Source organism: Bubalus kerabau, chromosome 5 (assembly GCF_029407905.1).
Source record: "Bubalus kerabau isolate K-KA32 ecotype Philippines breed swamp buffalo chromosome 5, PCC_UOA_SB_1v2, whole genome shotgun sequence".
Taxonomy (NCBI): domain Eukaryota; kingdom Metazoa; phylum Chordata; class Mammalia; order Artiodactyla; family Bovidae; genus Bubalus; species Bubalus kerabau.
Window position 1 is genome coordinate 85,218,198 of NC_073628.1, and position 16,074 is coordinate 85,234,271.

Sequence of the window (16,074 nt, forward strand, 5' to 3'; positions counted from 1 at the left end):
TAGCTGTTATTCAAGAGGAAACTAGTACCTAGCAAACCTGTCTCGACTGGTTCAGTGATAATGAGACTGTTTCCACAACACTGGTGTGTGTGTGTTGGAAGGGCCACATGGAGGGTTATCAACCCAAGTAACAGTTGCTGTTTATAAAGTCAGCCCTAAGACTCAGGAAGATTAAATATATACATGCATGCATGCTAAGTCGCTTCAGTTGTGTCCAACTCTTTGGGACCCCATGGACTGTAGCCTGCCAGGCTCCTCTGGGATTCTCCAGGCAAGAATACTGGAGTGGGTTGCCATGCCCTTCTTCAGGGGATCGTCTCTACCTAGGCATTGAACCCATGTCTCTGTCTCCTACACTGGCAGGCGGGTTCTTTACTACTTGTGCCACCTGGGAAGCCTCTAAATACACACATGGACAAAATAAACTTAGGTAATCAATTATTAATAAAGCATAAACAGGACAAATAGGATGAAAAGTTTTTTTACATGTAATGGCTACCATTCAGAAAATGCTCAATATTTTCAAAGGGTATACAAATATTTGAAGAAAATATAATTAAGTTTCACTTTATATAATTTTTATGTTTATTACTTACTAGTTTCAGGTCATACCTGATTTGTTTCTAAGCCTGCAAGCCTATGCTTATTTGTAAAGCTGGCCTACTTTTAGGCTAACAGCTAAATCCTCCAGTAAGATAGTGTACTTAATAATTATCTAGCCAGGATGCCATGAATCAAGGCTCTCACTGGCAGCTGGGTATCATTCAGCATGGATTAAGGGCTCCTGCCAATAACATTGAACTACGGGGACATTTTTTTGAGCAGCTAATTGGGATCTGAGTTATTTTTCGAAGGAACTGAAGCCAACTTACATGGCTCTCAACTTCTTTCTCCTCTCATTTCTTTCTGCACTGTTCCTAGAAGTCAGTAAGGAACTTCCTCACGATTTTAAGTTCATCTCTCTTTTTGGATCAAAGATACTGTAAACCCAATACCTGAAAACTGAACTAAAATAAGCTAAAATATAACATAAATGGAAAAGATATCTTTAAATTTGAAGAAAACCAGACTCACGCCTTAGGAAGATCAGAGGCATCATTTAGAAGAATCATGGCTGCCTGGACCATGGCTATGGAGGTAGATACATAGCCAGCTTCTGCAGAAAACAGGTGATCAAGAAAAAGAAAGTATCCATAAACTAGACATTCAACAGCACCAAAAAATCAAATGGTAGATTTTATATCTTAGTGTACAGAATTTCCTTAATACTCTGTTCATGAAATAACAAAAATAACAATTAACATTTATATAGTCCTTATTAAGTGTTAGGAACTGTATTAAGTGCTTTAAATCTATTAAACTCATTTAATCCTCTTAACAATCATACAAGATTAGTACTATTTTATATCCATTTTACAGATGAGGAAACTGAGGCATAGAGAGATTAAGCGCCTCATTCACATTCACAGAGTTAGACAGTGGTTGAACCAGAATCACATGCGGGCAGCTAGCTCAAGCCAACACTCTTACCAATGATCCTAGATTTATTCATACACTGTGTGATCTTTGCGACCCCTTAGACTGCAGCCCGTTCAGCTCCTTTGTCCATGGGATTCTCCAGGCAAGAATACTGGAGTGGGTTGCCATTTCCTCCTCCAGGGGATCTTCCCGACACAGGGATCAAACCCTGGTCTCCTGCATTGTGGGCAGATTCTTTACCATCTGAGTCACCAGGGAAGCCCAACTCACACTAAACTGACCTTTATCAATCAAATTCACTTTAAAAAAGACTCAGTTTCTTAAAGGACAACTGAGTAACTCTAAAAGAAGTCTAACTTTAAGAAGTAACTTTAAAAGAAGTCTATAAACCAGTATAACATTGGTGTTTATATTCATGTCAAATAAGAACATAGCTTATCCTAAAAACCCAAGTAGAAATTTGAAAAAAAAAAAAAATGCAAAATGCAAAGATATCTTTGCTATTTGGCTTGATTAAAAACTGTACAACAGATGCCCGTGATCTATTAGGAAGGATGGTAATGAAACATAACTCACAGTGGGGCTGTCTCTGTATAGTTCTCTAAAATTTGTACTACTAGTTATTGAATGTTTTAGGGTGACAGTTTTTTAACAACCTATCAAAATTTTTACCCTCCCTGGAAAAACACACATGTGCACATATTTTACTAGCCATGTCAGGGTGATCACAGACTCCAAAGAAAGCTTGGACCACAGCCTTGATTATAATTATACTACTGTTATAAGTAAAAGGCTTTAAAGTGACCCTTGAGTATGAGAGTAGAACAGATAAATATCAATCAGCCCCTTGTCTTCTTATATTAAAAATTCCATTCAGAATTACCGAATCATACTGAAAGGAAAAAAAAAAAATCAGAGAGAGGTATACAACAATAAAACTGAATGACACCAGTAATTCCAATCCTTCTTTTGACAGAATTATTTATCATTATTAACTTAAATAACTGTGTAAATTTATTTCTAAAACAAATTTTAAAAAGAAATTATGACTAGTACACCACTTTGTAACTTAAGACAATGTAAAACTCCCAAACGTTCTTAAGTCACATGTGAAATACCTGGTCCTTTCACCTGAGTACAAATTCTGATATTTGGTTTGTTCTTAACAGGGGAAACGCCTTGGCTGAATCCTTGACCAAAAAATGTCATCGTAAATGACGAAGCATCAATCTGAGGAATAGAAAGCAAAGAGTTTATTAAATAAATATGTCATTTCCTCCTTGAACACAATGAAACATTCTATCAACATTATACTTCATATAAGACATTTTTAATAGATACAACAATCAATATTCTATTAGACAGAATATCCTGTCATCCTTAACTAAGCATGGAACAAAAAATAATTCTTTGAAGAACCGTAAGTTTTGCTGACTGGTGTAATGTTCTGGGGACAGAGGTAGTGAGGAATATAGCTGAGTCTTAGTGAAGAATAAAGATGAATCTTAGGCTGTGGCTGAAAGAACAGCATTACTAAAACAGGCAGTTTCAGAGGAAAAGCTGGAGGTAGTTTTTATTTTAGGACAGAATATGTTACTCTGGCTTTAGATATGTTTGAGGTGAGAAGACAAAAATAGTCCGCAAGTAATGGTAATATTGGCCTAGGATATAGACACAAAACTGCTCCATTTAGAAGTATAAAAATTTGATTCAAAATTAAATTATAGAAGATTTATCCAAGCATCTGTCATAATCACTAAACTTAGAAATAAAGTAACAAAGCCATGGTGAACAAATTTTTATTAAGTATAAACCAACTGTCAGACATTATGTTAGGCCCTGCGACATAAAGTATTTACAAAATAAAATATACAGCATTTCTAGAGCTTAGTTTAGGGGAAGGGGGAAGATTGTGTGTGTGTGTGTGTCTACACACACACATGAGATCTAGTAACAATATGAAACATGAATTAGAAGTACAGGGTTAGTTTAGTGGAGAGCATTATTAAATTTACTGAGCAGGAGGCCAGGGTCTTGAATTGTCTGTGTCCTCACAGCACACATACATATCTAATAGAGAAGTTTATTACAAAGAAAAGTAAAGTAGGTACCAGAAAAGAGAAATTATTATTTAAAAGCAAAACCAGATAAGGTGGCTACAAGAAATGAAAATTACAGCCCATATCTCTGATAAATATAAGTGCAAAATGAAAGCAAAAGTCAGTCAGTTGTATCCAACTCTTTGCGACCCCATGGACCATAGCCTGCCAGGCTCCTCTGTTCATAGAATTCTCCAGGCCAGAATACTGAAGTGGGTAGCTGTTCCCTTCTCCAGGGGATCTTCCCAACCCAGGAACTGAACCCAGGTCTCCTGCATTGAAGGGGGATTCTTTACCAACTGAGACACCAGGGAAGCCTCAGCTTCCTATGCAAAGTCCTCAGCAAAATATTAGCAAAGTGAATTCAACAATACATTGGATGGACCATAAGCTATAATTAAGATCTGGCTGTCACGATAGTGGTAAAGAACCCGCCTACCAATACAGGAGGTATAAAAGACATGGGTTCGATCCCTGGGTCAGGAAGATCCCCTGGAGGAGGGCATTGCAACCCATTCCAGTATTCTTGCCTGGAGAATCCCATGGAGAGAGGAGCCTGTCCATAGGGTCGCAAAGAGTTGGACACAACTGAAGTGACTTTGCACAGCACAGCACAGCACATACTATACTTAAGTGGGATTTAGTTTAGGGATGCAAACATGTTCAACATCCACAAATAAGTCAATGTGATATTCCACATTAACAAAATAAAGGATAAAAATCATATAATCATCTTAAACACAGGAAAAGCACTTGACAAAATTCAACATCCATTTATAATAAAAAGTCTCAACAAAGTGTGTATATAGAGGGGACATATTTCAACATAATAAAGGCCACATATGACAAACCCATAGCCAACAGCATACTCAATGGTGAAAAGTTGACAGCTTTTCTGAAAGCTATTTCTTCTAAGATCAGAAACAAGACAAGAACACCCACTCTTGCCACTTCTATTTAACATAGTATCTGGCGGTCCTAGTCACAACCATCAGACAAGAAACAGAAATACAAGGAATCTAAATTGGAAAGTAAGGAGTAAAATTTTCACTGTATGCAGAGGTCATGGTATTATATATAGAATATCCTGAAGATCCCACAAAAAAACTACTAAAACTAATAAATGAACTCAGTAAAGTTACAGGATATAAATACAAAGTTAACATACAGAAATTTATTGCATTTCTATATACTAACAACAATCAGAAAGAGAAATTAAGAAAACAATCTTATTTACAATCCCATCAAAAGGAATAATACCAAGAAATAAATCTAATCAAGGATGTAAAATACTTGTGCTCGAGAAACCATGACACTAATGAAAGAAACTGAAGATGACACATAGAAATAGATACCATGCTCTTGGATTGTAAGAACTAATATTGTTAAAATGACAACACTACCCAAGAAAATCTACACAGTCAATGCAATACCTATCAAAATACCAATGGCATTTTTCACAGAATGAGACCAAATAATTCTTAAATTTGAAGTCAAAAGACCTCAAAGAGTCAAAGAATCCTGAGAAACAATAACAAAGCTAGAAGTATCATCTTCTCTAATTTCAAATTACAGTACAGAAGTACAGTAATCAAAAGAGTATGGTACTGAGAACTCCCTGGTGGTACAGGGGTTAGAATGCCATGCTTCCACTGCAGGAAGCATGGGTTCAATCTCTGGTTGGGGAACTAAGATCCTGTAAGCTGTGCAGCATGGCCAAAAAAAACCCCAAAACTAGTATGGTACTGGCACAAAAAAAAATAGACACACAGATCAATGGAACAGAATAGAGAGCACAGAGATAATCCCACACTTACATGTTCAATTAATCTACAAGAGAGGAGGCACGAACACACAACAAAAAAGACAGTCTCTTTAATAAACTGTGTTGGGAAAATTGGGAAACCTGTGTTGGGAAAATTACAGCTACATGCAAAAAATCAAACTGGACTACTGTTTCACAACATATAGAAAAATAAACTCAAAATGGATTAAGAACTTAAATGTAAGACTTGAAACCACAAAACTCCTGAGAGGAAAATATAGGTAGTATGCTCTTTGACACCAGTCTTAGTATTTTACTGGATGTCTTCTTAGCAGAAACAAAAGCAAAAATATACAAGTGGAACTACATTAAACTGAATTTTGCACAGTGAAACTATCAACAAAACAAAAAGACTGCCTACTGAATGGAGAAGATATTTGCAAAAAATGTATCCAATAAGGAGTTAATATCTAAAATATACAAAAATACATACAACTCAACCAAACAATCTGATTAAAAATGGGCCTGAATAGACATTTTCCCCAAAATACATACAGGTGACTAACAAAACCTGCTCAGTGTCAGTGATCATCAGGGAAATGCAAATCATACAATCCAATAAGTCCACTTCCAGATATTTATTTGAAGCAAACCAAAACACTAATTTGAAAAAATATATGCATCCCCATGTTCACTGCAGCGTTATTTATAATAGCTGAGATATGGAAAACAACCTAAATGTCCACTGATGTGCAAAGAAAATGTAGTGAGTGTGTGTGTGTGTCCATGTACACACACACACACACACACAGGGATATTATTCAGCCATAAAAAAGAATGAAATCCTGCCATCTGTGATGACATGGATGGACTTCAAGTAAAGTAAGACAAAGATAAATACTGTATGTTCTGTCATTGGTGAGAACGTAAATGGGTGCAGCCACCATAGAAAACAGGATGGAAGTTCCTTAAAAAAACTAAAAACAGAGCTGCCATATGATCCAGCAATCCCACTCCTGGCCATATATCAAGAAAAAAGGAAAACTTTAATTCAAAAGATAAATGCATGCAAATGTTCATAGCAGCACTATTTATAATAGCCAAGACATGGAAACAATCCAAGTGCTCATCAACAGACAACTGGTTTAAGGAGATGTGATATGTATGGTGGTGGTGGTGATTTAGCCGCTCAGTCGTGTCCAACTCTTGCGACTCCATGGACTGTAGCCCACCAGGCTCCTCTGTCCATAGGATTTTCCAGACAAGGATACTGGAGTGGATTGCCATTTCCTTCTCCAGGGGATCTTCCCAACCCAGGAAACGAACCTGGGTCTCCTGCATTGCAGGCAGATTCTTTACCACCTGAGCTATGAGGGAAGCCCCTAATATGTATATATACAATGAAATATTACTGTTATAAAAAAAGAATGAAATATTGCTGTTTGAAGCAATACAGATGGACCTAGAGAATACCATATTAAGTGAAGTAAGTCAAACAGAGAAAGACAAATATTATATGATATCATTTATATGTAGAATTTAAAAACTTATACAAAATATAAACAAATTCAGACATAGAAAACAAATTTATTGTTACCAAAGAGGAAAGGGGGGCAGATAAATTAAGAGTAGGGGATTAACAACTACAAACTACTACACGCAGAATAGATCAACAACATGGATTTACTGTATAACAGAAGGAACTATATCTAATACCTTGTAATAACCTATAATGGAAAATAACGTGAAAATATATATATATGTACAACTAAGTTACTTTGCCGTATACCTGAAACTAACACAATATTGTAAATCAACTACACTTCAATAAACAATTAAATCTGACCCTGTTATCACCTTCTTTTAAAATACTTCCCTAACTTACTGCTTTGGCAATGACTTTCACACCTGGGACTTTATATATCAGAATCACTCAGGGAGCTTTTTTCAAATACATGTTTTGACCCTGGCATTTGGATATTCTGATTCAGTAGGTGTGAAGTGGGGCCTCATAGCAGAGATCTCAACTTTGGGAGAGAACCCACAACAGATGATCAGAGATTCAGGTTTGATTGGTGTAGAATGTGGCTTGGGCACTGGACTCTTTGAAAGCTCTTCAGTGATGTTAATGCACGCTCAATTTCATAAAAGCATTATTCAAAATAGACAAAAGATAGAAGTAATCCAAATGTCAACGCACAGATGAGTGGATAAGCAAAATAGGGCATATACAATGAGCCCTCTGTATCCCTGATGAACTAAAATGGTAAAGATGGGAAATTTTATGTCATGTGTATTTTAATTTTACCACAATTAGAAGGAAGTGGTGGAGAAGGGAGACAGGAGAGAAGAGAGAGGGAACTAAGGTAGTTGTGATGGATTTGGAGAAAAATCTAGAATAATGCCTACGTTCTTGATTGGGCAGATGATAGTGCCACCAACTGAGATGGGAGACATAGAAGGAAGAAGAGGGTTTGGTGGAAAGAAATTCAGATTTTATACGTTATATTTTAAGTGCCTAAAGCAGTCGTATTGAGGATATTGGACAGGTGACAATTCAATTTATCTACCATGGGAATCCAGGGTGTGTGAAAGAGGAAAAAGGAAGTAAGTTTGGGAGAGAGGGACAGAGGAGGTAAAAAGGATGAGATAATGAAGGAGTAAAACTGAAGAGTAAAAAATCTGAAATTTCTACGATGTAAAGAGAACACAATTTCTGGAGCCAAATAGCTCAGTTCTCATTCTAGCCTGGCCATCTACTTACTACAGGACTTTGGCAAATTTCTCAGCCTCTCTGTTACTTCTGTTACTTATTTTCCTCATTTATAAAATGGATATAACACCTCCCTCAAGGAGTGTTTGAAAAGATTGAGTAATCTAATGTATATAAAGAACATAAGAATGTCTGAAACACAGTTTAGTGCTTCATCAAGTCTTAGCTATTATTATCACTGCACTGAGGAAAAGTAAAAACAAAATTTAAAAAAATATTATTTTAGAGACCTGGATACAAAGGAAAGGGTTACCTGTTTTTGTGTTGGACCTTGTTTTGAAAAATAACCAAAGGAGAAGAGCCATGGGAACTAAAGGGAAAAAAAAAACTTTAGTCATATTTTTTAAAATTCATAGAAAAAACTTCTATAGATTTAATTTCATAAAAACTTACTTACTTTTATGAGAAGTTGCCTTCCGATGCCAAACCTCACAAAGAATAAAAAGAAGAGTCCAGCAAACATCAGCTTAATAACAGAAGTGATGCCTCCCACATTTATATAAGCAGCATACTGAACCTAGATTAAGAATATAAAATCAGGATATTATGCCTTTCTTAGACCAAGTAATAAAAAAATGTTAGCTACTAATAACTTATTCTATAGTCAGAAATATCAAACGAAAGCAGTTTTTACTTTATGAATGTGTTATGTTCTAAAAGCTTGTTCAGAAAACAGACACTAGAGGGACATTTTTTAAAAGGAATTGTTGGAAACAATAATTAGCTCCCCCTCCTTGAATACAAATATGAAATGTTCATAATCATATACCTGAGTTTAATAATTATACATTATAGAATGTATACTCCACTTACAACCTCTTTAAGAAAATTTTTTTTTAACTTGAAATAGTTTCCTCTTCAAGTCTTGGCAGTAGGAATAATGACTTCCCTCACCAACTGAGTAGGATGGGACTCCAGAGGTAGCAAGGACAGAAGAGAGAAGAACCCAGACATCTCCATAAGCAACAGAAAGTATTCTAGCAGCTCAAACTCCCAACAGGACTGTTGGCTGATTACAACACCAGGATTTCCTGCACTGAACTCGCTTCTACTGTCTCATGTAAAAAACATATTCAGAAGGTCAGATCTGAATTGTGGGAGGAAGCTATTGCTGCTGCTGCTGCTAAGTCGCTTCAGTCGTGTCCGACTCTGTGCGACCCCATAGACAGCAGCCCACCAGGCTCCCCCGTCCCTGGGATTCTCCAGGCAAGAACATTGGAGTGGGTTGCCATTTCCTTCTCCAATGCATGAAAGTGAAAAGTCAAAGTGAAGTCGCTCAGTCGTGTCCGACTCTTCGCGACCCCATGGACTGCAGCCTACCAGGCTCCTCCACCCATGGGATTTTCCAGGCAAGAGTACTGGAGTGGGTTGCCATTGCCTTCTCTGGGGAGGAAGCCATAAAATGCAAAATGCTCTACACTACTAATTCTTTATGCTTCCAGAAACGGAAACATTCTCTATTCAACTCTTTCTTTTTTGAATTTATAAACATAAAAATCCTACATTAAACTGATAGAGGAACTGAAACAAACTAGAATACTCTTTACTAAAAAATAAATCATATATACTTACAGGTGACTGCTCTAAACTTTCATGCAAGTAACGCTGAGTCCGCTTCACAACAGACACATCTGCTCCCAAGAAAGGAATGGAATAACTGTTGAGTTCTCTGCAGTAAGAAACTGGCCACCTGCAAGACAGACCCATGTTGCAGCTTTTCCATTTACAGTGACCACAACTTTAACTGGTAAATTTCTAAATAAAAACCTTAACTCTTGCTGAGGCAATTAGTGGTAACAATAATGATGGCAGATCTGCTCTTCATTAAAATTTACTTTAGTATTCATCCTTTGTTCTCTACACTTGCACCCAAATAAGTGAAAAGTTAGAACACTAGTATTCTTCATACCATTGGCACTTAACACATACATAATTTAACCATGTTTTGTACCCCAACAATTTCTCCAGATAACGATAAAAAGAACACTCGTTTCAATAGCCAAATTCTGAGTTCAGGGTTCTCATATATAAACACTATTAATATATTGATTAACATACATAAGATCATCACATTTTTATTGCATAAAATTTAACTGATGTTTAATTTTGATACTGATGGTGAAGAGTCATAAAACTAATTTTTCCCAGAATCCAAATGTATTATTATATATGAAGTAGTTAAACTTAGTGTAACATATTAATTATATTTTATTTATCTTTGAAAATAACAGTGAACTCACTATAAAAGTCTCCAGGCTTTTTTAAGAGCACATGTTATTAACAGATAAACAACAATATGCTTAGATAAAATGAAGAACAGATTTTGAGATAATATACCTTCTTTTCAATTTTGGTCCAACAATTGGGACAGGCTTCATATCTGACTCATTTCGTAGCTTTTTCAAATTACTCTTATCTCCAAAACCATAAACTGCTGACTTCCAGGTACCATCATGAATACACAACCCCTAACAAAATAATTCAAGAGTTAAAGAAACATGTAAACTCATACAACACTGTAAATTAACTACACTCCAAAAAAAATTAAAATATTAAAGAAACATGTCTTAAGGGGTAATTACTAAAATGCAAAACAAAGTCATTTATAATTGATACAAAGAACACTGCATCTTATTTGAGCAAGGCATAATCTAATTCAATAATCTTGAGATGAATTTTTATGACCAGCTAGGCAGCAGTAACATTCATTAGAACAATCATATTCACTGTTTACACCCTTTTTACATACTACATATTTACAACATATGCCCTTTCTTCTTTCCTCCTACCATCATTTATCTTCTTTTTAACAAGCCAGTGACTTTCACTTCATCATTTTCACTTAACTATCATTGATTGCTTTAAGCAGGAAAAAAGAAATAATAAAATCATTAGAAGATTCATGTTTTCACATAACAGCTTTGATGAAACTGAAAGGTAGAGAGATACCAATCTAACTTCCATTTTTTTAGTAATTAATCACTTCTGTTTTGCTAAAACTAAAACAGAGCTAAAAGTCTTCCAAGTTTAATTTGGGAAACTATTCTCAATCTGTGCCTAGCCAATTTGACCTATTTGCAAAGATTTCTTAAAATCAGGGGAAAACAGATTTTTTAAAAACCTAAGAGTATCTTCTTGTACAAATAAGCCATTAAAAAGACAAAAACTACAACTCATTTAAAAAACCTTTTACTTTATTTTGCTAAAAAATAGAAAACTGCACAGAACATAAAAGCATAATTTAATGTAATTTGAGGCTAACATCTATTTAAGCCCAGAAAGCCCTCCTTCTTTCCTGCCTTTGTGATAATCAAGAAAAATTCTTGTTTTTTTTGTTTTTTTTTTTTTAGTTTTACCACCTAAGAATTCATTTCTAGACAGTGTAGTAAATTTTGCCTGTTTCTAAATTTTATAGAAATGGAACCATATAGTGTATATTTCTTGAGTTTTGCTTCTTTTGTTCAAAATTGTGATGTCAGGATTCATCATGTGTTAGAAATACCTCTTTACTTTGCAGCTGACCTTAACATTTTCTTAATGGTGTCTTAGATTAAAAAATTACTCAATTAAATATTTTTAAATGTATACAAAAATATTATACAGCATATTAGAAATTCTCTGAGAGATAAGTTCTCATCACAAGAAAAAAAATTATAACTAAGTATGGTGATAGATATTAACTGTCTATGGTGATCATTTTGTAATACATACAAATACTGAATCTGTTGTACATCTGAATAGTACACTGTTATATGTCAATTATACCTCAATAAAAATAAATTAATAAAATATATTTCTGGGCAAAAAGAAGCCATTCCCGACCTTGAGGCCATGAAATGTCACCTTCTAAAAGCTCAGTGTTTTGCCTTATTCATTAAGGTCTATAACCCATCTCAACTTGATTTTGTACATAATGCAAAGTATGAGTCCAATTTCATGGTTTCTCCATACCCGTCATCTTCTGAAGAGACTCTTTACCATAAATCAAGTGCTCATATATGCACGAACTACTTTGAGCTCTCTATCCTGTTCTGTTGACCTATTGCTATCTCCCTGCCAATATTACACTCTGACTTGATATTCAAGAGCATTGTTCTACCTTATTCTCCTTTAAGAAAGTGTTGTCTATTTTCAGCCCTCTGCATTTTCATACACATTTTAGAGCTAGTTTGTCAAGCTTCACACTAAAAGAAAACAAGCAAAAAAAAAAAAAAACCTGTTTGGGATTTTGATTGGAATTATATGGGATTATAAATCAATTTAAGGAAAACTGACATCTTGACAAATTCGAGTATTCAAATCCATGAATATGGTGGATTCTCATATTTACTTGTCTTTAAGGTCACTCAATAACATTTTATAGTTTTCTTCATAGAACTCATACATTTTGTATCACTTATTCTTAAGTATTTGATTATTTTAATTTTTTAAAGTGTTGGCTGCAATGGTTCTTTGGTGCAGCACACAGGCTTCTCAAGTTGTGGTGTGTGGGCTTCTCTTGTTGTGGGGGCTGAGCTCCAGAGCACACAGCCTCAGTAGTTGCTATGTATGGGCTCGGTTGCCCTGTGTCATGTGGGATCTCAGTTCCCCAACCAGGGATTGAACCTGCGTCCCCTGCATTGGGAGACAGGAAGTCTCCTAGTTCTTGACTTTTTAATGCTACTATGCTGCTGCTAAGTCGCTTCAGTTGTGTCCGACTCTGTGCGACGCCATAGATGGCAGCCCACCAGGTTCCCCCGTCCCTGGGATTCTCCAGGCAAGAACACTGGAGTGGGTTGCCATTTCCTTCTCCAATGCATGAAAGTGAAAAAATAAAGTGAAGTCGCTCAGTCATGTCCGACTCCTAGTGACCCCATGGACTGCAGCCTACCAGGCCCCTCCGTCCCTGGGATTTTCCAGGCAAGAGTACTGGAGTGGGGTGCCACTGCATGATCTCTTTTTCAAAACAATTCATTTTCTAACTGTGGCTGGTATATAGAAATGCAACTGATTTTTATATTTCTGCTTTCCATTCTAGTCTTCTAGCAATAATAAAGACTCAAGTGGAAATAAACAAAGAAAAGAAAAACAATAAAGTCAATGAAACCAAAGTCAGTTCTTTAAAGAAATTCATCACATTGAAAAACCTTTAGCTGGACTGACAGAGAGAGAGAGAGGGAGAGGGCTCAAATTACTAAAATCAGGAATGAAAGAAGTGGCATTACCAATCTTACAGAAAGAAAAAGGAGTAGAAGGAAATACTGTGAACAGTTGTATGCCAAACAAATTAGATAACCTAGATGAAATGAACAAATTCTTAGAAAGATACTGTTATGGATCAAATTGTGTCCCTGCCCCGAATTTGTATATTGAAGGCCTAACCCTCAGCACCTCAGAATGTGCCTTATTTGGAAATACGGTTGTTGCAGATTTAACTAGTTAAGTTGAGGTCATACTGGAGGAGGTGGACCCCCCAACCCAAAATTACTGGTGTCCTTATACAAAGGAGAAATCTGGACATGCACACACATCATGTGAAGATGAAAACGAGGTCTGAGTGATGCATCTACAAACAAAGGAACACCAGAAAGTGCCAGTGAACATCCAAAGCTAGGAGAAAGCATGGAGCCCCCTCACAGTCCTCAAAAGAAACCAACCCTGCCAACATCTTGATCATGGACTTCTAGCCTTCTAGCTAGATCTAGACTTCTTAAACACTGTTTCCCTTGTTAAAGCAACCCAGTTTGTGGTACTTTATTATGGCAGTCCTAGGAAACTAACACAGACACAAACTACCAAAACTGACTTAGGAGTATATAGAAAATCCTAAAAACCTGTAAGAAGTGAAGAAACTGAATTCTTGTTATCTCTTCACTGATTTCTAGTGTACAATTTCTAGACTGTAATAGTATTATAGCCTGAAACATACAGCGATTGGCACACTATTTCTTTAAAAGGTCAAACTAAGTATTTCGGGCTGTGTAGGCCACATATGGTCTCTGCTACACATTCTTCGTTTCCCACTATAGCTCTTTAAATATAGTAGAATTACTCCTAGCTTGCAGCCATGTAAGAGCAGGCCGTGGGCTGACACCTGCACTGGAGCTGCACCATCCAGTATGGAAGTCATTATATAGCATATATGGAAAACCCGCATCATCGTGGAAGATGTACTGAACAGCACTGTCTTGAGAACATGATTTCAATCCTCTGAAATTCTTTGAGTCGCTTTATGGTCCAATACGTTGTCTATGATTCAATTTTTACGTAAAGTAATAAAGCTTAAGGGGAAAAGCAGGAGAAGGAGCAGGAGGAAACCAATCCTGGGCCAAGGGATGCTTCTTCAAGAGAGTTATCTTTGTCCATCCTTGGGAAATTAAGGCTCCATATTTTGCTTTAAGGGGAATGAGAAGGAGCTGCATTGAATCTGATGTTTTCAAATCTTTGGTCCTGATCAAGCCCCAACTTTGAGTCCTTATAAAAACAGGACTTAACAATATTTATTGAGTGATTACTAAGTGCCAACCACTGTTCTGATTTATATTCACTGACTAATTTAATCTTCGTAACAATTATATGAAGGAGACAGTATTATCATTTTGTATTACAGATCATCTCCTGCTGCTCTTTCAAAAGAAGCCTCTTTTTTTTTAGCTCTACTTATCTTCTCATTATCTCCCTATAGTGGACATCTGTTTTTGTCAGTTCTACACTGGTCCCCTGCAGGGCATTTTTAATTCTGCTACCCTGTCTTCTACTTAGAAAACTCTCTTTCCTATTTGGAATTTGTTCCATGGTGTTCAGAAGGGCTTGGCCCTATGATCCCCCCTCCAAAGGCCCATGACCCAGGCCTGGGCTATCTGAGTACTCCATTATATCCCAGGTCTCACTGTTTGGCTCAAGAATGACCAAATAACCCAATACTTGAGTTGACTCATTGGAAAAGACTGTGATGCTGAGAGGGATTAGGGGCAGGAGGAAAAGGGGACGACAGAGGATGAGATGGCTGGATGGCATCACTGACTCGATGGACGTGAGTCTGAGTGAACTCCGGGAGATGGTGACGGACAGGGAGGCCTGGCATGCTGCGATTCATGGGGTCGCAAAGAGTCGGACACGACCGAACGACTGAACTGAACTGACTGAGTAATCTTCCCTAATTTTGCATACTCAAACTCTGCCAGCTGTCCCTGGGAGATCATGAACCTTAAGTACAGTGTATACCTGCGGCCGCCAGCACTTCCCCACCATTGTGAGAGCCTACACTGAGGAACACAGAATTACTGAAGAGACACAAAGAGGACGAGGGGTAAAAATGAGTTCTGATAACATCCAGAACATCCAGATCCAGCCATACTGTTTACCTGCAGACGTTTGGTTACAAGAATCAGTAAATTCTTTTCTGTTTTGTTTAAACCAGGCTGAGTTGGCTTTCTGTAACTCATGTTCCTCAGAGTTCCAAGCATGTCTTTCAATCTCATTTCTGTGCTTTTGTTTTAGGTTGCTGCCTCTCATCTTCCAAACGCTATGCACTTTTCAAGGTTCAACTTAATAAGGCCTTTATGAGGCACTCTCAAATTACTTAGTCCCACTGTCACTTCCCTTCCCTCTGATACTCTAGCGGATATGATTTGTAACACAAATTTTTAGCATGTTTTACAGAGTTCTTTGTGTTCACCAATCTGAACCCATAATCCAAAGGAACAGACCCATTACTTAAAACATGCACCACACCATCCCACAGTTACATCTTGATTAAACTATTTCCTCTCCCTTATCTACATCTCCTCAGCACCAACCTTTAAAATTCAGTCCATATCCCGGCTTCTCCAAAAACTCCATGATTTCTGGCCTCCCAGGTAGATGTATTTATTCCCCAGTCTCAGAATCCTACAGTATTTCACCTGACCTCTTTAATAACAATTCTTGTCTCCCGCTAGTCTAAGTTATTACCTCTTTAAGGGTTTGCTTGTTGTTCA

General features: G+C 36.8%; 1 protein-coding gene across 1 annotated transcript in view; it reads right to left on the reverse strand.

Annotated features, from left to right (window-relative positions):
* Nucleotides 1–16,074, reverse strand: part of SCCPDH (saccharopine dehydrogenase (putative)) — a 29,073-nt gene that overhangs the window by 815 nt on the left and 12,184 nt on the right. Inside the window, exons 6-11 of the mRNA XM_055582061.1 lie at nt 10,454–10,584; nt 9,689–9,806; nt 8,514–8,633; nt 8,370–8,426; nt 2,598–2,709; nt 1,075–1,156 (exon numbers count right to left, since the gene is read on the reverse strand). Of these exons, the coding sequence (XP_055438036.1) occupies nt 1,075–1,156; nt 2,598–2,709; nt 8,370–8,426; nt 8,514–8,633; nt 9,689–9,806; nt 10,454–10,584 (620 nt within the window). The remainder of the gene's footprint in view (nt 1–1,074; nt 1,157–2,597; nt 2,710–8,369; nt 8,427–8,513; nt 8,634–9,688; nt 9,807–10,453; nt 10,585–16,074) is intronic.